Here is a 26,965-nt window from a genome sequence, read left to right as displayed (position 1 = left end):
GTGTAATTTAAATTCAATATTCTGGTAGGCAATACCTATTGCTACATTAGACTGAGACGTTTAAAATGTCTCCTAGAGGATTTGGTCATACAGTTCTCAATTTTAAATGGGAACTGGGTGTCCAAATCCCCAAAGTGGCTTTTCAGTGGAAAATGCTACTGTGTGCATTATCTATACCAACACACACATTTCAAATTTAAGAAGCATAAACCTTTAAAGCACTGAGAGGATATGATCCTTAGGGACAAGTACAAAAGGACATTCAGGAATTTATAGATTTTGCAGGGTCTTCTATTTTGCCCTATAGGGTTGCAACATTTTTAAAGTCACACAACTGAATCATCTCTACTTCATAAATGGGGCTTCAAATGATTTGCTCACTCAAGAAAAGAAGAACGAGAGTTGAGAATGTGAAAAGAAGTTCTTCAGTTCTAGGTTAAAAGAAACATGCACTTTTAATAAGAGAAAAACCTGGGTTACTATGCTGCGAGTGGAATTCTCCAAGTGGACCCTCATCTTCAGTGTTCCATGGTATTTAGAGATTTATGTGTACAGCACATAATTCCCCATAGATACTGGCATTATAAAATATTCAAGTCATTAACATGAATTGTTTTCTATTGACCCGCTTTATCCACATGTCTGTATAATGCAGGTCCTCCCCTCACTTGGCGTGTGACCCGAGAATAGTAGGCATTTGAAAATAGATAGATGCATCCAAAGGAGAATACCAGTTATTGGTAAATAAAACCTACTTATTCCAGTTTGGGATTCTGTCCACAAAATATCATCCTTTGGAGAACTGTGAATTAGTGACTTCTCAGGGATGGATGGAGATGGTGAGGAGTGGAGAAAGGTCAATGTTAGTCTGGCAGTTCTACAAAATCTAACAACTCACATACAGGGAGTTAGAAAAAAAAATACCTCAGAAGCCATCAGGGCTCTGACTGACTGAATGGATCCTAAATACTTACCAGAATGGGCAACTGACTGTATATGGTACAAGTATTTATATGAGTATGAAAGAATAGCACAAGCATGTAGGAACAAAGTTAGAAAGACTAAGGCACAAAATGAGTTATACCCAACAAAGGACATAAAAGGCAATAAGAAAATAAATATAAATAAAAATAAATAAAGAAGAGGTACTATAAATACATTAGGAGCAAGAGAAAGACCAGAAGGAAAGGAGAGCTATTTATGGATAACATCAAGAGGGCTGAGGTGTTTAATGCCTATTTTGCTTCAGTCTTCACTAAAAAGGTAAAATGTGACCAGATAACATAATTAATATTAACAACAAGGGGGAAGGAACACAATCCAAAATAGGGAAAGAACAAGTTAAAGAATATTTAGATAAGTTGGATGTATTCAAGTTGTCAGGGCCTTGTGAAATTCACCCTAGGATACTTAAGGAACTAGCTGAAGCAATCTCAGAACCGTTAGCGATTATCTTTGAGAACTCATGAAGGATGGGTGACGTCACAGAGGACTGGAGAAGAGTAAACATAGTACCTATCTTTCAAAAGGGGAACAAAAAGAACTTGGCGAACTATAGATCAGTCAGCCTAATTTTGATACCCAGAAAGAAACGGGAACAAATTAACAATCAATTTGTAATCACCTAACGGAAAAGAGGGTGGTCAGATAGCCAACATGGATTTGCCAAGAACTAATCATGCCAAAACAAACTATCTTCCATCTCTGACAGGATTACTGGCCTACTGGACCTAATATATCTTGATTTTAGTAAGGCATTTGACACGACACAGACACATGACATTCTCATAAGTGAACTAGAGAAATGTGATCTAGATAAAACTACTATAAGGTGGGTGAAAACTGGTTGAAAGACTGGACTCAAAGAGAAGTTATCAATGGTTCATGGTCAAACTGGGGGGGATGTTTATAGGGCAGGGGTAGGCAACCTATGGCATGTGTGCCGAAGGCAGCACGCGAGCTGATTTTCAGTGGCACTAACGCTGCCTGGGTCCTGGCCACCAGTCCGGGGTCTCTGCATTTAATTTAATTTTAAATGAAGCTTCTTAAATATTTTAAAAACCTTATTTACTTTACATACAACAATAGTTTAGTTATATATTATAGACTTATAGAAAGAGACCTTCTAAAAACGTTAATATGTATGACTGGCACGCAAAACCTTAAATTAGAGTGAATAAATGAAGACTCGGCACACCACTTTTGAAAGGTTGCCGACCCCTGTTATAGGGGGTCCTGCTGGGGTATGTCCTGGGTCTGGTACTATTTAGTATTTTCATTAATGACTTGGAGAATATGCTTATACAATTTATAGATGACACCAAGCAGGGAGGGGTTGCAAGCACTTTGGAGGAGAGGATTAGAATTCAAAATGACCTTGACAAATTGGAGAATTGCTCTGAAACCAACAAGATGAAATTCAATAAAGAGAAGTGTAAAGTACTACACTTAGGAAGGAAAAATCAAATGTACAAAAACAAAATGGGGAATAACTGTCTAGCTAGGCGGGGGACTGCTGCAAAGGATCTAGAGGTTATAGTGGATCACAAATTGATGAGTCAACAGTGTAATGCAGCTGTGAACAAGGCTAATATTCTAAGACGTATTAACAGGAGTACTGTTTGTAAGACACGTGAGGTAACTGTTCCTCTCTATTCGGCACAAACAAGGCCTCAGCTGCAGCACTGTGCCAATTTAAAGTGCCACACTTTAAGAAAACTGGAGAGAGTCTAGAGGGGAGCAAGAAAATTATAAAAGGTTTAGAAAACCTGAGCTATGAGGAAAGACTAAAAAAACTGGGCGTGTTTAGTTTGAGAAAAGATTGGGGAGGGGGCTATATAACAATCTTCAAATATGTTAAGAGCTGTTACAAAGAGGGCAGTAATCAACTGTTTTCTGTGTCCACTGCAGGTAGGATAAAAACCAATAGTCTTAATCTGCAGCAAGGGAGGTTTAGATTAGATATTAGGAATAGCTTTCTAATTACAAGGATAGTTAAGTTCTGGAATAAGTTGTGGAATCCCCATTACTGGAGGTTTTAAAAACCAGGTTACACAAACACCCATCAGGGATGGTTTAGATATTCTTGGTCCTGACTCAGCGCAGCGGGCTGGACTTGACCTCTTGAGGTCCCTTCCCGCCCTACATTTCTATGATTCTATTTGCAAAGTCTACGATCTGAAATCATATTGCTTGGAGACAGGTTCTCTTTTGGCTCTATGCCCAAAAGGAAGGAAAGGTATCTTTATGAAATGACTCATTAAAAACAGAAAGGTATAAGGGCAAAAAAGGTAAAATTCATGTGAAATACTTTAGGGAGAAATCTATGACAAGGAAGAAGAATCCATTCATTTTTATCAAAATTAAGACTGGAGGACTAAACCATAAGGGATTGAAGCTTCTTTATCTTTCTGGTTAAAATGATTGCCTTCAGAGAGCTTGTTTTGAATAAAAAAAAGGAAAGAAAAATGAACACTCACTCATAGAAAATGATAAAGAATTCATATCCCTCTGGTGGGATCCTTGCTGGTCCCGTGGTACTCATCCACACTGAGTATGCCATTAAGATGGACCACAGGATACAGGACCAAATCCTTAGCTCAGTGGTTCCCAAACTGGGGTTCGTGAATCCCTGGGGGTTCGTGAAATGTTTGAGGGGGTTCTCGGGAAAAAAAAATCCCTAATGGTGGACAGAGCTGTCCCTAAGTACCCTGGACAGCATGGGGCCAGCAGCCCGGAGCCCCTGGACTTCCAAGAGCCAAGCAGATCAAAGCAAGCATATCTTTCACACTGAGGAGATTTAAACTTCAAGACTCCTTATAAGAAATTGAAAGGGAGGTGGATATTTTTTGCTGTTTTTAAAATTAAATAGGCAGCTTGTATTGTTTTTAAAATTATTATGAAGAACAAGTTTAAGCTTAGTTGTATTGTGCGTTGTTTGCCTGGACTGCTCAAGACCTGAATGCTTGTGTAGGAGGAACTCTTTGAGTTGGCTTTTTAAATATCTTCATGCTGTTTCACATCTGATACTCCTTGATGAAATATAGGAGCCTTGTCTTATAACAGGCTTATTCAAAGTGATACAAGCTACGAAAGTGAGATCTTGGAAGAGTGTTGCCATTTTCATAATGTACCATATATACTTGTTCATAAGCCGAATTTTTTTAGTAAAAAAGGGAAGCACCAGAGAAGGGGGTCGGCTTATGAACGGGTATAGAGAGGGAGAGGTGGAACACAGTCCCTCCCCCCAACAGAGGGAGTAAGGAGAGGCAGCACAGCCAGCAGAGCCAGAAGGGAAGAGGCGGGGCCAGAGTCTCTCCGCTTCTGGCCATGCTGCTCTCCCTTCAGCCTCTGAAGCAGCTGCAGCTCCGGGGCTGGCAGGCTGCAGCCAAGCCGCTCGGCCCCACCCCCCAGAGCAGGCTGTCGCCGCGCTGCCCAGCCCGCCAGAGCACGCTTTAGCCGTGCTGTCCGGCCCAGCCTGCTGGACCATGCTGCGGCTGCGCTGCCCGATCTGGACGCTGGAGCAGGCTGGAGCCGCGTTGCCCAGCCTGCCGGAGACATCCTCCCCTGGCCCTCCCCAGATAAGGTGGGAAGGGATGGGATGGGGAGAGTGTGGGGGTCCCGGGCTAGGGGTGGGATCATGTGGGGGGTGGTCACAGGGGTTACTCCCCTGACTCCCAGCTTCTCCCCCACAAAAAATTTCCCCACCAGTTGCTGTCCTGGCCTGTCAGGGTAAGCAGCTGGTGCGCCGGGACACTTTGTTTACCTAGGTTTACCTCCGTGCCTGCAGACGCTCGAGGTAAACAAACCATCTCGGCCCACCAGCGGCTTATCCTGATGGCCCGGGAGCCAAAGTTTGCTGACCCCTGAATTATAGGGTCAGCTTATGAACAGGTTATTAAAATTTTCTATTTTTACTTATCCATCTTGGGGGGGTGTCAGCTTATAAACGAACCGACTTATGATCGAGTATATATGGTAATAAAAATACTGAAATGATAAATAATTAGTGTGTAATAAGCATGTCATAAAAACAAATTTTATATTTCCAAGATCACTTCTTTTATAATTTATACTCAGGTAAAGGAGAAAATCCCTGGAAATATTCATTTTTAGGAGGGGGTTCGTGAGACTTGACATTTTAGTGAAAGGGGTTCACGGGTTGTTAAAGTTTGGGAACCACTGCCTTAGGTGAATAAAGTCTATTTAGTCCAAGATGCTGTCTCCAACAACAGCCAGTACCAGGTGCTTTAGAGAAAGAAACTCTGCAGTAGGTAGATATGATGTAAGCTGGTCGCCAAGAAAGTTTCCTCTTAATTCCTGAGATGAAGAGGGTTGCTTATGCCCTGAAGTTTATGGGTTTATATCCCTTTCAAAGCTTTTTAAAAAAAATATTTACTGTAACAATGCAGAGTAGGCTATTCATATAGAAGTCTAATCCTTTTTAAAATCCTGCTAAGCTCTTGGCCTCAATGACATATTGTGGCAATGAGTTCCACAACCTATCTGTAAAAGTATTTCTTTTTGTTAAGAGTAACACTAAAGGTGAGTTTCAGAGTAACAGCCGTGTTAGTCTGTATCCGCAAAAAGAAGAACAGGAGTACTTGTGGCACCTTAGAGACTAACAAATTTATTAGAGCATAAGCTTTCGTGGACTACAGCCCACTTCTTCGGATGCATCCGAAGAAGTGGGCTGTAGTCCACGAAAGCTTATGCTCTAATAAATTTGTTAGTCTCTAAGGTGCCACAAGTACTCCTGTTCTTCTTTTTACTAAAGGTGAGGGAGCTGAAAACATTTCTGTATCTCTCCTGAATGATTTAATAAGTAACAATAAGGTGAACTTCTGGATTTTGTCCTTTGATATGGCTCTCTCTGCTTGCAAGGCTCTCAAGAGACAGACTAGGGTCTGACAAGGCAGCATCAGTGGAAGATATTTTCTTTTCACCTTCTTAATAAAAGCCCTGAAAGCATGGACAAAACTAACTCCCTGACCATCATCAATGCATAGTCAAGAATTGAAAGGACAGATGCTGTAGCCTATACCATCGTAGAGACAACCGCACACAGCTTTCTGCCAAAAAGGCACAAAACTTCTACTATCCTAACAGAGAAAAGAACAAATTCAATTTTCATACTTCTTCTGTTTATTTCTTCAAAACACATAGAAAAAAAATAAGTGGTTTTGCACATCTAGCAACCCTTTTTCCATTTGAGACTTTTCTCTTTACTCTTGAATTCTGCACATTATTGAACAACCAGCTACATTTTGAGAAGAATGTATTTATTGACAAAGTGTGCCGACATCCAGTGGACTTATGTGTTCAAACCACAAAAAACATACCCAATGCTGGCTATTAGTTATTATTATTAATAATAATTATTGATATTACCATAATGCTAGCCCATAACACTATGCCTACATGCCAAGCTGAAATACATGGTACTCCTACTCACAGCTCTTTTTGAGCCATATGCCCCTCCGGCCAGTCAGTCACATGTACATAGGATTTCTCTTTGCACCCCAAGAAAGGGCTCTGTGTATGTGTGCTGTCCTTCTGCTGTGATGGGGTAGCGAAATGTCAGTGAGGCCTCCACACAAACACAGAGCCCTCTGCTGGGATGGCGTGTCCCCTCCACAGTGCTCCATGGTGCAAAGGGTTGGGAAGGTGGCACTTCTAGGGAACCCTACTCCTAAAAGGAGTGATTATCCTGTGAGATTTCCATAGCAGAAAGAGCAGCAGCTGGGCTCCCCTTCCACCCAAGCAGCACTGGTGGCAGTACCGGAGCAGTCTCTGCAGACTTAGGAAGACATAACTGCATTGGTTTACACTCAGTTTGTGTTTGGAAGATTATCTTCACAACCATAAGGATTAGAATTTTTTTTTTTATGAAAGCTAAAATTCTGCAGAAACTAATGGCACTCACCCAACAGAGTCCTACTCCAGATGGGGAAGTGAATTTTTCAAACCCTGGATGAGTCCACATAAAACAAATAAAATAAAACACTCCTCAATATCAGTTTAGTCAATGCCAATGACTGTCAGGCATGCGGAGTTTTACTTAGAGAGCAACCCTCATATTGAGGGTGCTTTAAAGCCGGTTTCCAAATGGCCTGGACTATTAGGTAAAGCCTCCTATATTACTTAACCAGGTTCTGATGGTCTCAAGTGATGCCCTCAAGCAGGTTTCACTCTGAATATTCATAACTTTTCTCTATTACATACACTATTCAGGGGCTCCTCAAACCTGGGGTACCTCAAGCCTCTTTTGCTTCAACATCTAACTGTGAAGCACAAAAAACTTAAAACAGTCAATTAAGTAAGTAACTAATATTTCCCCCAACCAAATTTCCAAAAGAAAAAGGGATATGGTATAATTTCAGAATAGCTGTAACGTCCAAGAATGATGCATTTTGGGGTGTCAGAGCATCTGGCAACCAGCCTGTTAGAGTACAAATGACCTACAAAGATTGTTAATTTAGAATTTGTGCTGAATATGCTCCTCTGCGCCATGCTATTTGGGGCATTCTGCACATATTGCAGGGTTAATTCATATTTCAAAACCCTCTGTAATTCACCTTTCAATGTATTTTATTTTATCTGCAGTGTTGTCAGCTGAAAACTGCAAATACCACAATTAGAGGGACTTGAACTGCACATTCCAAGGAAGTTTTAGATCCATAGAAATGGTGCAAAATTCAGCAAGTGACCCTTCAAACCACAAAGGGGATCCCCAACACTTCTAAGCATCTGACTATAACAACTTTATAGAATTATATATCAGCAATTCCAGAATGCAAAAATCTCACGAGAAATGTCTTTTGCAACTGAGAATTTTTCACTTTTTCCTCAGACGAACATGGTAGCAGGATTGCAATTTTATGATTGAGAACATCTCATTCCCATTGATTCCACTAGGTTAGTTCCATCTCCCCTTTCAATCTTCAAACTGAATACAGAGTAATCTTCTTCTCTAGGACTGTTACTTCCCAAAAGATACATTCCCCCAGCTTTCAGGAGAATGGTTAAATATACTAGTCCTCACCTCAAATAGATGTCATCAGAATCTAGTTCTAAGCATAAAAAACTAGTAAGGTTTTGAGTCTGTTGGGATTATCTTTAGCTATCTGGTCTAACACCAATGTCATCACTAGTGTAAAGTAAACCATAGTTTCCTATTCAGGGGCAAAAAGGATATTAAGATTGTTCTCTATCTCGAGCTTTCTGGTTAATATTAAAAAATATGGGGTATGTAAACAATTTTCTTTCTAATAAGAGAGAACATGCATCTAGTACTAGTACCAGTACCATTACCTCTTTCTTCCATTAAAGAGAGTCTGATTCCTGTTCTAAGAGACCCAACTTAGATTCCCTTATCGGCAGTACCCACTTCCTTCATCCATACAAGTAGTAATGGTGATCTCCTTCCCCACAAGATAAAGTGCAGCTAGAAAATTACTCAGTTTCAAGGCTTCCCTAATTAATACAAGAAAGTTGACAATGTCCTACTATGCTTAGTATCACTAAATGGTTCTTCAAAAAAGTGTAGTGAAGCATAAATATTCTGAATATCTGAACAGTTAATATTACTTTCATCCCCAATATACTGATATAAGGCATGAACTGAGGGAGGGATAATATCCTCTTGGAATGAGAACTTCTAAGTAAATGCAATCAGAGTTGAAGAATTCTTGATTAGACTGTTTTTGGTTTGAGGAATACGTAGTACATGATATAGTGTTTAGAATGGAGAAAAAACCATTTTAAACTTAAAGAAAAAAGAACAGAGATAAAAAGACCATGGATTCTAAACCATCTGAGACAATTATTACATGAACTAAGGTTTTTAAATCACTTGTTCTACTTAAAAATTGAATAAAATCCAAGACTTAACAGAAAAAGAATACACACACACACACACACAGCTAAGATGAACCTTCCTGGAGCAATAGAATACCAAGAAACACCAAGGAAAAACAAATATTTTCAAGTCTGGAATTGATTCAAAGACAGTTGTCAAGCTGAATATGTGACAGACTACATATCTTGACACCACAAAAATTCCAAGATGTTACTTTAAGTGGGGACATGTCACTGTTGTGACAAATGCTGTTTGTAGACCGGGAGAGCAGTAGACTCACCTGCCCTGATAGTGATGGACTGTCTAATCCAACATTTCCCGCTATCTTATTTGAATTAAACTAACTAGCCTGTGTGATGGTCTTTATAAATTACAGTGGCTAAATAGCAATTGTATGGAGTTAAGAAAATTTCTGAAGGCCCAAACGATTAAACACTTTTTGGTGAAATATATTCTCTCAACCCTCCAAAAAGACTGTCCTTGATCAGCAGCATTTTAGAAAGGAACATACATGCAGTTCAGCTGGCAGAAAAGATCAAACAGCAGCAAGTGAAGACTTCAAAACGTCGAAAATAACTGTTGTACCTTGGTGGAGGTGGGGGACAATGGTTAACTGAAGGTGCCCTTAATATCTAATACATCCTAGCTATAGGAAGGATCCCTTTGATATCAATCTATGCATTTGTTTAAAATTCAGAGTTCATAGCGCACAAACACACAATCTTGACTTCTCCTTTAACAATGAAGCTGCTGAGGTCTCAAGAGGAAGGCTGGATTTCAACTTCTGATTTTTTCCAGATTTAAGTAGTGCTGCTTGAGTAAACCCCTCCGACTCTTTCACCCGGTAGCATGTTTGATAACACTTACTTTGAAGAGACAGAGAATTTATTCGTAAAGCTCTTCCTAAGATTCTCCTTTGAATTAAAAAACAATGAAGACATCTCAAAAGGACTTTTAAAATGCGAATCCCTTTTGAAGTCTATGCAGCAACTGTCAAAGGCCCAGGGTGCAAATTTCATCAGTCTGGATACTAAGGCAAGTCCTTCGTGGCAATGACTGAAATACTAGTAGTGTTCCAAATCCTATCTAAACCCCAAACTGACCTCTGTTTCCCCCAGTATATTGACATTTAAGGAATGGATCCTATAGCCTTGTTTCTCTGACATGCCTACTTGATGTTTACTGAAGACTCTTTTTTATGTAAAAGAAAATTAGGCCATTCCAGTACGGTGTACAAGCTACAAATACTGCAAAAGACTGAAGTCAGAGGCCTCAATAATGAACGGTAATTCCTCAGATCAGTAGGTGCTTGGGTGATGCATTCAGTGAAATCAGATGCAAATGGTGGAATCAACGGAAGGAGAAAAGTGGCCTGCTTTTACAATTGTGACCCTTGCCAGCGGATCCGGCCAGCACTGTATAAGGTCCAAAGAAACCTCTGTTTTGTCCTCTTGGCCAGAGGTACTAAAGTAATGCAAGTCCAGATGATAGGTGAAGATGATAAAAGGTTCATAAGGGTTTTCATGAAGGAAGTTAGATTTGCCTCAAACCTCTTGCTTCTAAAGCCCTGCTAATCTCATACTGAGTAAAACAAAGTTTAAAAAGACAGCAGCCTGAGAACAGTTAGCAGAAAAGGATATGTTGAAATGGCAAAAAAGCAGAAGACCAGATAATTGGCTTAAAAGATTTCAAGAAGCTATACTTTTTTTGCCTTTTTCAAAGTATCTTGTATCTTATTCCCACTAAAGTTTCTACTACAGGATTTACTTAAAAAAATAAGTTAAGCCTCAACAGTTTTTCAATAATACTATATTAAGAACAAACTCCAGATATGGTACCAATAAAATAAGAATGGCATAACAAGCCACCAGGCTAAGAAGAGTCTTGTTCAGAAGATTGGGGCAATTGGAAAAAATAGGTCTGAACAAGTGAAATGTAATTATTTACTGCAATTTACTAATGTGCAATTAAGAATCCTGGGTGCACAGAGTGACTGATATGTCTAACCTGAAGCTGAAAGTGAAATATGGTTTCTCAAGTATGGATGTCCAGCCCAAAATATATCTTTTTTCCAAATGAAAACTGGCCTCTTATCTCTTTTTACTGGTAAATGCCACCAAACTGCTTTTGTACTCTGTGCTGCACTTTGAGAAGTGCATATACAGATTTAATCAAGTGTATGATTACTCAAATGTGGTATGCAATAAAACTGGCTGAACAGAGCCACAGAAGAAATTTATCAAAGAACTGGGCTAACTGCCATTTCCTTTGTTGTTTGGTGGTGTTTAAAAGAAAACTGAGACAGGAGTGAGGTTTTCCTTGAACAAGTCACCTTAAGAAGATTTTTCCTAAGCTCTAAGTCACGAAGTACTGTATTTATATATGTTAAAAATCTAAATAATTTAATACAGTACAATGATCTTCATAGAATACCAGTACTAAAAGTTAAGAGTACGGAATTCAATATGCAGTTAGTTTTTAAAATACACAAGTGTATTTTAGAAGTATTTTACGGAAGTAATCACTAGCTAAAACTTAAGTTACCTCACATTCCATCCACAGTAGTGCACCAAGTAAAGGACTTCTCCACCTTCGACATCAGAATCTTTAATACTAGCTTCATACATTTTTTGATTTTTCCCTCGTCCATACCGCACTTGGACTTTCATGCCTGGTGGATAGCATTCAAACTCTTCTTCCTCATTGTTGTCATTGTTGTCTTCCTCCTCCTCCTCCTCCTCTTCCTCCTCCTCCTCTGCTTCTTCTTCATCTTCATCTTCCTCCTTATTCGTGTCATCTCTTGAAAGGTTTAAAAAATTGTAGAGTTAATAAAAGATACTTCATAAGCTTTTCAGTTCCAAACCACATATACTGATAAATATTGCGGATGCATTAGAGGCTGGAAGCAGCAGGCTCCATATATGTGAAATTGCCTCAGTGTTATATTAGTATTATCAACTAAAAAGAATAGAGCAAAGCACACATAGAATATAATGACACTAAGATGCTTTTACAGCAATGGAAGATTAAAAAATGACGGTTTAGAGAAAAAAAATCCATCAACATCTGAGAGAAGTGAAGTTGTACTGTATGGTATAAAAACTGTTTAATGTTCTTAGCTTTTATTATTCAATTCTCAAATCCTTCATCTGGTCCCGTAGCTAAAATACCTATGTTTCCAACTCAAACCCATTCTTCTCAATATAGAGAAAACATTCCTAAGTTTCATTTTCAAGATACAAGTTTTACAAGTGGTAACTTTCTAAGACTGGCTACCATATAAAGATCTGTGCTCTGTTACATCCATTACCTCACAATGGCCATGTAAATGGGTCAATTCTCTTTTGAAAGGATTGCCATTAAAGCAAGTTTTGTGCAACAGATCCTAAATAGGAGGATTTAAAAAAAATATCCAATTTATGACCTTGTTATTCTTTGCTAAAGGTTTTCAAAAATAAAATAGCCAAGCATACACACACACACACACATATGTTGAGACCCAAAAATTTCACATGAAGTCTCCATAATTTCAGGTGTGATTTTAGAAACATAGGGCCAAATTTTCAGAGGTATTGAGCACAGATAAATCCTGTTGATTTAAATCAGTGACAGCTATATAGGGTGTTCAGCACCTCTGAAAATCTGGTGCTAAGTTTCTAGAGATGGGGGCCCAAAACAAAGGCTATTTGGGCCTTAACCTCTAAACATTCTCTAAGGCACATTCTTACTGGATTTTGGGACTGTCCCTTATTCCTCCATATACAACCTATAGATCCATGCCACACATGGAGTTTTTAAAAATCATAGGTTCCTATCAGTTAAAACCTGAAAACCAGAACAAATATTCTTGTACAGTTTAAAAACTGTTTATGAAGAAATACAACTATCAGCCTTTGAATCAACTTCTGTTTTTAATATACAGTACAAATAAGAAAGTCTATATTAATATTGATATGAGTCTATTTTCCCATACAACTGTACAGGTAAAAATATTAATTTAACACAGCCACTTTCTCTCTCGAAAGGGATCAAACAACATTTTACTGTTTTCTATCAAAGGCATTTGGCCAATATCAAATCACAATTCTTTAATTAGCTGCCATGTGATTTCTAAATAGTGGGCCAAATTCATCCCTAGCACAACTGCACTGATTTCAATGGACTTGCACTAGGAATAGATATGGCCCATTGCATGCATACATGCATATGCCATCAGAAAAAAATTAAAACTCCCAGAGTGTTTATGTACTATGTTATCAGTTAACCCAAAATACACCTATTAAATTCAATACACACCAAGGATAGAGAGGACTCTACTAAACAGACACTTCCATCCTTAAAAGCCTACAGAGTTTTGTATTAATGAATATCACATTAATTATACAACATACTTCAAATGGTCTATTTTGCTAATATAATTAAAACCACCAAAGTTATTAAACTGAAATATCAATAAACAGCTACTTTACAACTCTTTTCCTCTCCAATCTCTCCCAATATAGTCAAATACTTGACCCAAAAATTAACCAGAAAAATCCCACTAAATTCCCGGAGACCAGGATTTGGCCCATAGGCTGGAGAATTCCTTGACAATCATGACCTAGACCTGTCTGGTATTTAGCTTTCAATAAAGTGCTCTCAAAGTGCTCCAGTGCTGCTGTAATTTACAAATCCGAGCAAATTGCAGCTCATGGTTACTGTAATTTGAAGGACTTACAAGAAAAAAGTTATGGAAACAAAAGTATCAGACAGGGGTTGAGGGTGGAGCCAAGATGTTGCAGAAGCAAGACATGCCTGAGAGTTTTCAGTGCCATGGAGATTTTCTGGCAATTTTAATGAAATAAACTTTATTGGAGCGAAATTTTTCAAAACCTGATGGCAGAATCCTTAATGATTTCTGAAAGAGGAAAATCATGCCTGAAAAGGAGAAACAAGGACTCTTCCAAAGTCTGTCCAATTACGGTGCAGCCGACTGTGAAGCAACCCACAGGCCTGAACTAGTTTGGAGTCTCCTCTTATCACCCACCAGATATGGTGGCTTTCTTGGTGCATCAATGGATTTCATGCGAAAATAGACTCTACAACAGTCTACTGGGAGTTCTCTGGAGGGGATATTTAAAACCCTCATTGTAAAGCTGAGCAACTTGGATGGTCAAGTAGGTAAGGTGGAGAGCGGACTGTAACAGGTAGAGGGAAATGCCAGGAAGCATAAGGAAATGTCATCAGAGATGGTTGCAGTTAAGAGTGCAGTGAGAAGTGGCCTCGTTAGATCGCAGGTTGGAGAATCTAGAAAACCAAACAAAAGCCAAGAATATTCATATTTTGGGAATAGCAGAACTGCCAGATTATATCCCTGAATGAACTTTGTAAAAGGAAAAGCATGTTCCAGAAGTTGCAAGGAAAGAGTGGAATCTGTTTTATGAAGGCCATAAACTCCTGTTTCAAGACCTCAAACCCAGGTATGAAGATGAAGAGAAAGGAACTGAATGCTGTGAAGCAGAAGTTCTTAGAAAAAATTGTTGCCAGGGCATTCCAGTGAGCATTGTAGAAATCTCATTTGGCTATATATGCATGCATGTGAATGTCAGATTTCTTGCATTGCTGTTCATTCAAATTCTAATAAAAAAGGAAACAAACAAGACTCTTGGAAGAAATTACAATCTTAAAAATAAAAACAAACAAAAACAAACCAACCAATAGTCATGACAAAGCTGCAGCGATATGAAAACCCCCTCCCTTGCACAACAGGAGAGATGCATTTATGTTGAAAAGACAGACAGTGGAGCACTACCATAAATGGAGCATTACCATAACTGTGTTCCAACAACCCAAACAATACCAAGCAGCTGGTGAGAAGGACTGGGTTGTAAGTAGCTCACTTATTTAAATTACATCAACTAGCTAAAGAAACCCTCAAACTCCATAGAGTGGAAGCTTCAGCCCTTACAAGCAGAAAATCAAAGCATTTATATTTCTAAAATATCTGGTAATAATAAAGCAAATATATTAAAATATGTGTAAATACACACACACATACATGAATATCACAAAACTCAAACAATACAGTGAGGGAGTTTAAAACGTTTTTAATATTTTAAAACTACTTAAAATTATAGCCATAATTTACTCTACAGTAGCATTCTTGTCGATACAGAGGCACATAGGCCAAATACAAACATACCCACTGTGCAGGTATATTAACAAATAAATATGAATGCATGAAATAGTATGTGTTATGTACTGTTATGTAGGAAAGTGCTATACCCTGTAATCTTTAGGGCCATTGTGTCTGACAGAAAGAGAGTTACCAATCCTTATTGTAAAAGTTCTTCCCAGCAGCTTCAGCCAATAAAAAGTTAATTTGATTAGGGTTGTTGCACAACCCCAGGATAGGGTCAAAACCAAATCTCATCAAACATACAGCACCAATAACATGGCAGCATATATAAATAATAATTAACAAATGTAAGAGTAATGTAACCAAGCATTAAGTTAATATAGCGATCTGCAGATTTCTGGGGTGCTGAATCTTCTGTCAACTTAATTTATCTTCGCTTGGTCAAAGTCAGAATGGTCCTTCTGAAGTGGGAAATATTTTTCATTATTTGAACACATCATCTGGCTTGAAAGGATGGGTTTTTTAGTTAAGACTCTGAACTAAGACTCAAGGAGATCTGGGTTCAATTCCCAACTCTGCAAAAGATTCCATGTGTGACACTGGGCAAGACATTTAATCTTTTCTGTACCTCAGTTCCTATAGTTAAATGAAGATAAGAACACTTCCTGTCTCTCACGTCTGTTTAGAGTGCAAACTCTTTGAGGCATGGACTGTCTCTTATGTGTTTATCCAGTGCCTAGCACAATGGCTCTTTATAATCTTGGTTGGGGCCTCTAGCTGCTACTATAAAAATAAAATATCTGGGGGGAAAAAAAGGTTTTTGGGGTCTCCATCTGTAATTCTATAAATATGATGAAGCATCAGGGGACTGGATATTAGGTATACTTGAGCCAGGCTGTCTAAATATAAATGCTGAATTGTCGACTTATTACTACTGCATATAATTTTAGTTTGCTGTTTTTAAATCTTAATATTTAGATGTTTGTCTCTCAGCTTGCTCAATTTCATACAAATGCTTTGGTACGGAATATAGCTTTTGGCCCTTTATTTTGTTTGACCCAGGAAAACAACATGGATTACTACACATTAATATAGCGTTCTTTATGTGGGACTCAAATGGAATCTTGTTTACTGTAGATTTAATTACAGGAGTAATAATATGGAAAGATTGACACATGATTAAAGGTAGGAAAACAAAAATATCAGAACAAGGGAGGAAGAAGAGACAAAAGAGGATCACATTAGCTTTGGCACACACTACTATTTCTAACAAATTATGAAGACAGCAGGGAGCCTCAGGATGATCCTCCACATCTCCCAGAACTGCGAATGAAAATCCTCCAGGGAATTCAACTTCTGTTGACACCCCCTTGGCTTTTTTCGCTATACCAATTACCTCCCGACTCTTATGTCTGAATCAGCTGCAATGCTGCCAAAGCTTTTGTCGTTGGACCTCACTGCAGCCTCCAAATCCTTAAACAGTCCCCTCTCCAATGCTTTTATTTATTTCAAAAGGTGTATCTAGAGAAGTGACTCTCCACCCTTTTCTTCATAGACAGAAGAGCCCCTCTCCACCCCCCATGAACCTTCTTGCTGCCAAATCTCTAAATCCTCTACCTCTCTTGCAGCTGTATGTTCATGTACTCACTAGTAGAATTACACTACTACTACCACCAAAGAGGAGGTTACTTACTTGCAACTGGAAGTTCTTTCAGATGTATGGTCCCCATTTGTATTCCAAATGTGGGGTGCACATGTGTGCCATGCACTAGAGGCAGAAAGTTCTCTTAGCATTGTCTGTTGACCTGCATGTGCGTCCCCTCATGCTTGCAGCTGAGGGTATAATAGGCCGTGTGAATCAATGCCTCTCCAGTGACTCTCTTATTGCTGAGTAGTCCAGTCTGCAGCAGAGGGAATAGATGGTGGGTACTGGAATACAAATAGGGACCACAGAACTCGAAGAACCTTGAGTAACAGGTAAGTAGCCTCCTCCTCTTCTTTGAGTGATCGTCTCTATAGGTATTCCAAACGTGGGTGAACAGTGATCAGTGTGGAGGTCGGTGTGAGGAAGGGAGAGGAAGTGCAGTCTGTAGTACAGTGCAACCAACAGCCACCCTTGGGTCATGCCATAGTGAGATATGAACAAGTGTACGGAGCGCCGTGTTACTGCATGACTAAAATCTTGCCATGAGACATCCACGAGGCAGGCCAATTTGGCTGCTTGTGCTGTGTAGAACATCCTGTAACACAGTCAGGCGGCAGTCTGTTTGATAGCGTGTAGGATTTGTGGATGCACCTGGAGACCCATTTGTAGATTTGCTGGGAGGAAAGTGCTTGGCCCTTGGACCAGTTGGCAATGGTCACAAACAGTTTAGTCGATGCACAAAAGGAGCGGGTCCTCTGGAGATAAGAATGCTTGTGCATGTCGAGGGAGTGCAGGATCCTGTCTGCATAGGAGGCATGCAGTTTGGGACAGAAAAGAGTGAATGCACTGACTGAAGTGGAACTCCAACACTACCTTTGGAGGGATCTTACGGTGGAGCCATAAGGAAACTTTATCCTTGTGGAATACGGTGCAAGGGGGGGTCAGCCACCATGGCCACCAGTTCACTGATTCATCATGAGGTAATGGTCACTACGGATATTACTTTAATGGAGAGATGGGAGAGGGAGCATGTTGCCATTGGCTTGAAGGGTGGCTTTGTGAGGGCGGAAAGAATGAGATTAAGGTCCCACGGGGGTGTGAACCTGAGTACTGGTGGGAAGGTATTGAGGAGACCTTTCCTGAAACAGATGGTGGTGGGATGCATAAACACCAGAGGTATCAGGCCGTGAGGTGAAGAGGGCCCAGACTGGGATGCCATACTTGGTCCTGATCTTGTGTGAGAAGATCGGAGATGGAGTTGTGTACGGGTGGGGGGGGTCTGAGGAGGTCCATGAACCAAAACTGATGGGGCCAGAACAGGACTATAAGTATTACAGTAGCTCAGTCCTGGCAAAACTTGCATAGCACTTGTGGGAGGGGAATGGGGAGAAAAGCATAGTGGAGGTCACCCGTCCAGGGAGAAGAGCTTTGTCTTGCAAGTCCTCCCATATGGTTCTCCTGGAACAATAAGGGGGCAACTTGCTGTTCTCACAAGTGATGAAGAGATCCCAGAATGGGGTGACCCATTTGTGGAAGAGGTATTGGAGTATGGCACTGTGCAATTCCCACTCATGGTTGAGGAACAGTATCTTGCTGAGGGCGTCAGCTAGGGAATTTTGGGTGCCCGGGAGATACATGGCTTGCAGTGTCACATAGTTAGGGCCCTACCAAATTCACGGTCTATTTTGGTCAATTTCACAGTCTTAGGAATTTAAAAGTTGTAAATTTAATGATTTCAGATATTTAAATCTGAAATTTCACGGTGTTGTAATTGTAGGGGTCTTGGCCCAAAAGGGAGTTGTGGGGGTGGAGGGGTCACAAAGTTATTGTAGGGGGGTTTGCGTACTGCTACCCTTCTGTGCTGCTGCTGGTGGCGGCGCTGCTGTCAGAGCTACCAGAGAGTGACGGTTGCTAACTGGGATCCCAGCTCTGAAGGAAGAGATGCTGCCAGAAGCAGCACAGAAGTAAGGATGGCATGGTATGGTATTGCCATCCTTACTTCTGCACTGCTGCATTCAGTGCTGGGCCCTTGGTCAGCAGCTGCCACTCTCTGGCTGCCCAACTTTGAAGTCAGCAACGCAGAAGTAATGGTGGCATGGTATGGGATTGCCACCCTTACTTCTGTGCTGCTGCTGGTGGTGCGCTGCCTTCAGAGCTGGGCGCCCCGCCAACAGCCACTGCTCTCCGGCCACCCAGCTCTGAAGGCAGCGCAGAAGGAAGGGTGACAATATTGCAACCCCCTAAAATAACTTTGTGACCATCCTGCAACTCCCTGTTGGGTCAGGACCCCCAATTTGAGAAATGCTGGTCTCCCCCATTAAATCTGTATAGTATAGGGTAAAAGCACACAAAAGACCAGATTTCACGGTTTGTGACACGTTTTTCATGGCTGTGAATTTGGCAGGGCCTTACACATGGTGTTTGATGCACCATTTCCAAAGGTGGATGGGCTCGGAACAGAGGGAGGGAGACTTGGCACTGCCCTGCTTGTTGATGTATACCACCACTACAACGCTGGAGAGTAATTGAACATGGTAGGACTGAATGAAAGGAAGAAACTCCTGGCATGCAAGATGGACTGCCCTCAGTTCTAGCACATTTATATGCATTCTGGCCTCAACTGTCCGTGGTACTTTTTGCCCCAATTGTGAGTGAACGGGGCAAGATAGCCCCCAAAGATTATATGAGACACTGCAGGTGGCAAAGGGGAATGTTCACAGTTCTCAATCAAACCATCAAAACTGGGACTTTGGTTGTGGGTGGTTTGAGGAGGTGGCCCTGGCAAAGGCTGGTGTCACTTGCATGAGGCTTTCTGTTGCCCCTCGTAGTAGGCCAGATAGGGTGTATACTGGTGGGAAAGGAACTGCTGTTGCGGGTGCCTGAACTGCGGAGCCGGGGTGTAGATCACTAGGGATCATAAAGTGGCGCTGGAGTCCTTCAAAGAGCAAAGGGACTTGTCCATCTTCACATAAAACAAATAGTCTTTGTCAAAGGGGAGGTCCTTGATAGTAGTTTGGACCTCCTGAGAAAAGCTGGATGACTGGAGCCATGAGCACATGATGACTACAGTTGCAAGGGAGCAAGAGGACGTGTTGGCCACATCAACCGCACTTGGAGGCCCATCTTGGTGACCAGGAACCCTTCGTCCACCAGTGCCTGAAACTGCTGTTGCTGGTCTGGTGGCAGCTCATCCTGGAACTCTACTAGACACACATAGTTATTAAAATCGTACCTGGCTAGCAGAGCCTGGTAGTTTGCAATCCTAAATTGCAACGCTGCTGAGGAATAAACATTTTTCCCCAATAGGTCCAATCGCTTAGCCGCCTGGTCTGGAGGGGGTCAACTTTTGTGTGTGCTGGTGCACCCGTTCCTCTGCTGCATGCACAAGAGAGGTGGGTGAGAAAAGAGGAAGTCCACTCCCTTAGCTGGGATACAATACCTCCACTCTGCCTGCTTTGGTGTGGGGGCATATGAGGCAAGGGTATGCCATACTGCCTGTGCTGGTTGGAGAATGGCATCATTGATAGGGACAGCCACCCTAGAAGGTCCCTGAGGCCTGGATGTCCAGGAGCTGTGGTTGCTGGTCCTGAACCTCCTCCAGCTGTATGCCCGGTCCACTGCCACCCTCTGCAACAGGTCCTGATCATCTGGGGGAGAGAGGAAGGAGGAATGAGCGCCTCGTCAGGTGAGGAGGAAGCGACCATAGGGACCGGCGGGACTGGCTATACATCTGCCTGTTCCTCTGAGCCTAACAGTGCTGGTGGAGGAGCCTAGGCAGAGTTGTAGGAGGCTTGGCAGAGCGGATAGCACTGGCAGTAGGGGTCCCAGGGTGCCTAGTGCAGCCAAGAGGATGGGTCCTGGGCATGCAGTGGGCCCCACGTGTACCGATACCAGACTCTCGTTGCTGGGTCATATGCCGGTGGATGAGGCGGCCTGGGACATGAGTCCGAGCTGCACCAAGACATTGGGGAGAAGGATGGTTCTGGCTCAGAGAAGTCCTTGGACTCTGAAGATGACTTTGGTAGTCGTGAAACCAACAAAACGGGTGGGGCTCAGTGCAGTGCCAGGAGGGTTCTGTCCGGGAGGAATAGGAGCAGTTCCACTGGAGTGGGGACCTTGCAAGCGAGTGGGGGTCCGGAGAGGAGTGGAGAACCAATTCCTCTGCTGAGAGAAGGGGCTCCCAAGGGCGTGGAGTTTGGGGAGTGCTACTGGAGATGCCAGAAGACCTAGTTAGTATCCACAGGCTGGCTGGCCTAGATGGCTCGAATGTGGCGATGAGACGGGCAGTGCACGTGCCAGGGATTGCTCTGGGTAAGAGGGTACTGGCTCGACCATCGGTACCGCCAGATCCCATCTCCACTTAGCTTTACCCTCCACCTGGGAAAGCTTGAGTGCTGGTGCAGCAGTGTTGGTGAGCGACATCTCACCCGACCTGGCCTGGCTTAAGGAGGAAACGCTGCACTTAGAAGCAGCCCATGATGGAAATCTGCTCTTATGCCCATGAGAGTGCTTCTTACTCTCATGCCTGGGCTTCTCTTTGGCCATCGGTACTGCTGGATCCGGGGCACGTGAAATGCTGGGAGGAGCACTCACTGCCAGTGACGGATGCTGTTCTGATGGTCCTGGATCTGAGTGAGCATTCGGTCTCATTGCTTACTCCATTAGATGTTTTCGGAGGTGGAGCTCCCAAGCTTCCCAAGTCTGGGGCAGTAAATATTTACAAATCGAGCAACGAGATGCAATGTGAGCCTCGCTGAAGCAGTAAAGACCCCACTAGTGCTCGTCATTCAGGGAGAACAAGCGTGGGCAGGAAACAGTTTTTAAACCCTGGAGAGCAGGGCATAGTCCCCAGGGGGTGGGAGAGTGTATCCCAAAAGGGGTGAACTACCACTAACTAATTAACAACTACTATAAGGCTATCTACAAGAAGGAACAACTATATACAAACTGACCAAGTCACTGTCTTAGCAAAAAGACTAAAAGCATGAAGGAACAATGGTTCCAACTCTGGGCACATGGCGGTAAGAGGCAACTGGAGAGGCACTGACAGGCCTATCATACCCTCAGCTGTGAATATGAGGCGCCGCATGACACACATGCAGGTCAGCAGACAGTGCTAAGAAAACCTTCCAGCTCCAGAGTCATGGTGTGCATGCTCACCCCCATGTTTGGAATACACATAGGGAACCATCGCTCGAAGTAGAACTGCTGTGTGATTGTTTTTTCAGAAATTTTTGGACAGATCATTCGAAAGAAAACAAAAAAGACTTCTGCACACTTACACATCAGGAAGTTGGAATAGGCTGTTCAACATGAAGTACTGGATTATAACCTCACAAGACCCGTTATTAAAATTAATGTGGTTAAAGCATCAGCCTAAAATTGTATCCTTCAGCACTTTTAAATTGGGAAAAGGGCCAGCTTGGGGAGAAACTGCCTGAGCTCTACAGCTGACCTAAAATCTACTTCCAGTTTCAAGGAGGAGAGCTAGGAGACTCCTGTAGTAAGGAGAGCTCAAGAGGGATTGTCTGAAGTACAACCCAGCTCTGGGAGGAGGGCTGCAGCCTCCAAGACAGGAGAAGAAACTGACTTTTACATGGAGCCAGAGTGGGTGTGAACTGGAGGGGCTAAACAAGTGAGTTATGTCTGTAGAACAAGTGACTAGATTGAACCATATAAAGGGGTATATTTCGGAACTGTGAATCAATCAGATTCTGCAAACAGTTTGAACTAACCTGCTCTGGGCAATTGCTGAAAAAGACCCAAGGGGTGCTGAGTGCAATGCACCTGCAGGGCCACAAGAGGATATCCTAGAGAGGCATGCCCCCATGACACACACACACAGAAATACAATGCACAGACCAAATGGGTGAGTCCCTATATATGACGCTATACAAATGTAGTTGGTATAAATTGATCTTTTTGTGCTGACACTAACAGTGAAAAATTTAAACTGGTGTTCACACCAACTGTGCAAGGAAGACGACGCATTTCTCCTCCTCAAATAATTTACTTTACACAAAATTAAATTTTACTGTATGAGTTAACTTTAATGTATAGTGCTTTATTTGGTTCAAAGCCAACCAATAAGACTGTCAGCCAGCCACAGTAACCCACACCTTCCTGTGATATTTTAAATCCCTCTCCTACAATTTTACATTCATTCATCACAAAGCCTTCAAAATATACCTCTTCTGACAAATAAAAAACTAGAGACAAGGTGGGTGAGGTAGTATCTTTTACTGGACCAACTACTGTTGGTGAGAGACACAAGTTTTTGAGCTTACACAGAGCTCTTCTTCAGGTCCTTCACCCTCCCTGTCTCTCTAATATCCTGGGACCAACACAGCTACAACAACACAAAAAAAAACTATGCTACTTTTCGAAGTACCCACAGAATAAACTGCAAAGGGCAGAAGAAACACACTACATCTGTTAAGCTGTTACCTCCTGTATGTGAAACACAGCTTCTGACTTACTTTCTTACATATTCTTGTCATTAAGTGTCTTAAAAAAAAATCCCTATCTAATGGTCTCCATTAACATGCCTACAAAATTTGCATTCCTTAAACAAAAGCTTACATATGCACATGCATAGCTTGGTAGTAAGGTACACAAATGCAGGTTTTTGTGCACGCAAAGATATGCGTTCACAGTCTTGCTGTCTGGTATTTCACTGCTCACTTTCACATACAGGGCTAAGTTTTCAATGTTATCCTCACTATTAAGTGAGAAAGATCATCTTAAATCACTTAGTGAGGCCCACTATTATTATTCATAGGTTCACTCAGAGAAGAAAATTGCCATCAGATTTTGATCTCTATTTTATGTACCATGAGTTTTCCCCTAGTTTTTAAAGTAATTTGTTTAACTTTTTAAAAGAGCTATTAGTTTATAAGACTTTTTTTAAGTCTGCTAAATAGCATTTTTTTCCATATTGGCACAATCTGCTAGTCTCAGGCCTGGTCCACACTAACCCTCCACTTCGGACTAAGGTACGCAAATTCAGCTATGTTAATAACGTAGCTGAATTCGAAGTACCTTAGTCCGAACTTACCGCGGGTCCAGACGCGGCAGGCAGGCTCCCCCGTCGATGCCGCGTACTCCTCTCGCTGAGCTGGAGTACCGGCCTCGACGGCAAGCACTTCCGGGATCGATTTATCACGTCTAGACAAGACGCGATAAATCGATCCCAGAAGATAGATCACTTACATCCGGACCAGGAAGTAAGTATAGACGTACCCTCAATTCCTAGGAAAATTTGTGGTCAAGTGCTAAAAAGTGGAAGTATCAGGATCAGAGGAGTTCAAAACTATAGGTTTAGAAAAGAAAATATTTTGGTCAGATATACTTAACCATATGTTCCATCAACAACCAAAAATTAATTGAGGACCTAGTAGATGTTGGTCAAGCAAGATTCTTTTTCTCTCAGAGAAAGAGTCCAGGAAATTTCAAGCCAGTGAAAATTAGAATTCCATCTGCAGGTACTAGCAAGCAGAGAATGTTGCGTGTGGGCTAATCCAGTACTCCCACTCTTACGACTCTATGCTAGTAAGCAACAGTCCAAAGGGAGATCCAGCCGATGGCACCCCAAGCCAGGCAGGGGTTGCAGAGACAGCATAGTCAGGCCAGGAAGAGGTTCATGGAGGAATGGAGCATCTTGCATCTCTCAGGCTGGGTCTACACTACCCGCCTGAATTGGCGGGTAGAAATCGACCTCTCGGGGATCGCAACGGGACGCGACAATCGATCCCCGAATCGACGCTCTTACTCCACCAGCGGAGGTGGGAGTAAGCGCCGTCGACAGGAAGCCGCAGAGGTCGATTTTGCCGCCGTCTTCACAGCAGGGTAAGTCGGCTGCGATACGTCAAATTCAGCTACGCTATTCACATAGCTGAATTTGCGTATCTTAAATCGACTCCCCCCTGTAGTGTAGATGTAGCCTCAGTTATGATCCTCCAGCACTATAACAAGAGCTACTTTGAAGGGCTCCAAAGAGAATCTTATCTGGCCACCTCCAGGCCAGAGGAACATCAATATAAACAATGAAATGTAAACTAACCAACAGTGAAGTGTAAACTAACCCTAAGGCAATACTCAGGAACACAGGAATTGCCAAACTGGCTCAGCCCAGCAGTCCTTCTAATCCAATATTGTGTCTCTGTGCTTGACTACACTACCACTTAAGTCGATGTAAGTTATGTCGCTCAGGAGTGTGAAAAAACCATGCCACTTAGCGACATAAGTTACATCAACTTAAAGCAGTGTCCACACGCCAATGTAGAGTGGTAGCGTAGACTAATCCTAAAATAGCAGATACTTCAGAGAAAGGTGCAAGAAACCCTTCCAGAGGGCAGTTATGGAATAAACTATCCACAAAGAAAGTTTCTTCCCAATTCTGATTAGTCAGAGCTTGGCTTATGTCCTAAAGCATGAGGTCTTATATCTGTTTCAAAAATCTTGTTTGGCTTTTTTAATCCTTATGATAAAAAGTTGATATACTTGTTATCAATATAAATGTCCAATCTTTTTAAAAATCCTGTTAAGCTCTTGGCCTCAATCTTGAGGGAGTAAGTTCCATGGGCTAATTGTTCTGTGTGTAGAAAAGTACTTCTTGTTACTAGTTTTAAATTTGTTGCCTTTTAGTTTCATTGACTATCCATGAGAAATCCTCTCACAAAAAAGAATGTTGGGCCAGATTGTTTCAATAGTACTTTATATATGTGACATGTCTCCACATAAGGTATCTTTAAAGGATTTTTTTCAGTCAAATGACTCAATTTCTAGGAAGTTAAGAAATGCCATATTGAAGAAAAATAGTCCATTTGGCCTTCAATATTTACAAAATGAATAATTCAATAGACACAATAGAGGAAGGCACCTAATTATTCAATACTACATTGAGGTAGCTGGAGGACATTTCTTCCTGAAACTAGCAGTGTTAAACTTATGTCCTGAAGTTGCCAGACTGATAGCCTTTTGCCATTTTATTCTTGGACACATTAACTATGAGGGAATTCTAATTTAGGCAGAAGGTTGAGTTTCCAAAACTCTGGAAAGTTCTCTTTGAAACAAACAACATAAGAGTGATGTTCCACATACTCAATAAGAACACTAAGACACTAATAAGAACACTAAGAAACCAATTTTTCATTATCTTCTATTGCCCAGAGATTGTCTACCTCTCAATCAGCACACAAAGGACCGTACATATACATCAATCCTTGCCCATAAAGAAGGGGTGGGGAGATGCTGCTTTGTCTCCCTGTCTTCAGATCTGTGTAGACTACTCAACATGGTCGGGATACAAGAGTAGCCAGGGAATAGCACCGGAGAGGAATTAGTGTGCTGCAGATATCACACTTAGCCTCCCCTCTACACAAAATAAAATGGAAGCGAAAAGCTCAAAAGTTAATACCACCTGATTCTGTATTAACTTTTGCACAGAGCCCCATTGTGTTGCGGAACCCAATTTAGAAGGGATTACAGGAGGGAGGTCAGCAGGAAAACCCTGTTTCAAAAGGACTGAGTGATAAGACACTGGTAGGTGGAGTACAGGCCCTCTAGAAAGACACTCCTGGCCTCCAGCAGATATCCTAAAATCCGCAAGCTGGGACTGAAATCCTGCCTTCCCCACAATGGAGCAGTCTGGTAGAAACGGTGCAAGGAGAAACTCATGGAGCTTCCTATTCTCTAGGCAAGCCTTCTCCTCATGTAGAGGAACTAATCTGATCCCAAGTTAAACAGATACAAATTGTTATTTGAGAATAGTTTTATAATTTTATTATTTCATTTACATTGTTATTTGGTCAACATCGGTATTAGAAAGACGTCCCACACTTTTAAAAGACCTTGCTGGGTGATATTTTAAAGACACTGAGCCAAATTCAGTTCTGAAGTAAGAGGCATAACTCTCTTCACCACACTTTTTCTATTGTTTGGGTAGATTTCCAATTTAAAATGTATCTTATATTTTAACTATGCAAATTATTTTACTCTACCTAATATATTTTTTGTATAATCAATTATTTACTATCTCCTTTCTACATAGTGAAATGTGTCAATGATGCAATATTTACACAATGGTTTCACCAATTTCCTATGGGCCAAATCCAGTGCAGTGGCCACATCTATATTCCAGGCTCAGGAAACCCTTCCATGGTATAGTGAATGGAATCTCCATAAAACACAGTTCTAGAGCATTTCTGCACACCTGCTTCACACCTGCAGCTCAACCACACAAGTTCTATCACCTTTTGGGCTGCTCTCACCCTCAGACGAGAAAGGGGGAGGAGAGGAATAGCTCAGTGGTTTGAGCATTGGCCTGCTAAACCCAGGGTTG

The 26,965-nt window shown here is 41.6% G+C and overlaps 1 protein-coding gene across 1 annotated transcript in view; it reads right to left on the bottom strand.

Annotated features, from left to right (window-relative positions):
* Positions 1-26,965, bottom strand: part of ARID4B (AT-rich interaction domain 4B) — a 147,893-nt gene that overhangs the window by 24,133 nt on the left and 96,795 nt on the right. Inside the window, exon 17 of the mRNA XM_054021294.1 lies at positions 11,405-11,659. Within this exon, the coding sequence (XP_053877269.1) occupies positions 11,405-11,659 (255 nt within the window). The remainder of the gene's footprint in view (positions 1-11,404; positions 11,660-26,965) is intronic.

Source organism: Malaclemys terrapin, chromosome 3, assembly GCF_027887155.1.
Source record: "Malaclemys terrapin pileata isolate rMalTer1 chromosome 3, rMalTer1.hap1, whole genome shotgun sequence".
NCBI lineage: Eukaryota > Metazoa > Chordata > Testudines > Emydidae > Malaclemys > Malaclemys terrapin.
This window is presented reverse-complemented; position numbering and strand designations above follow the sequence as displayed.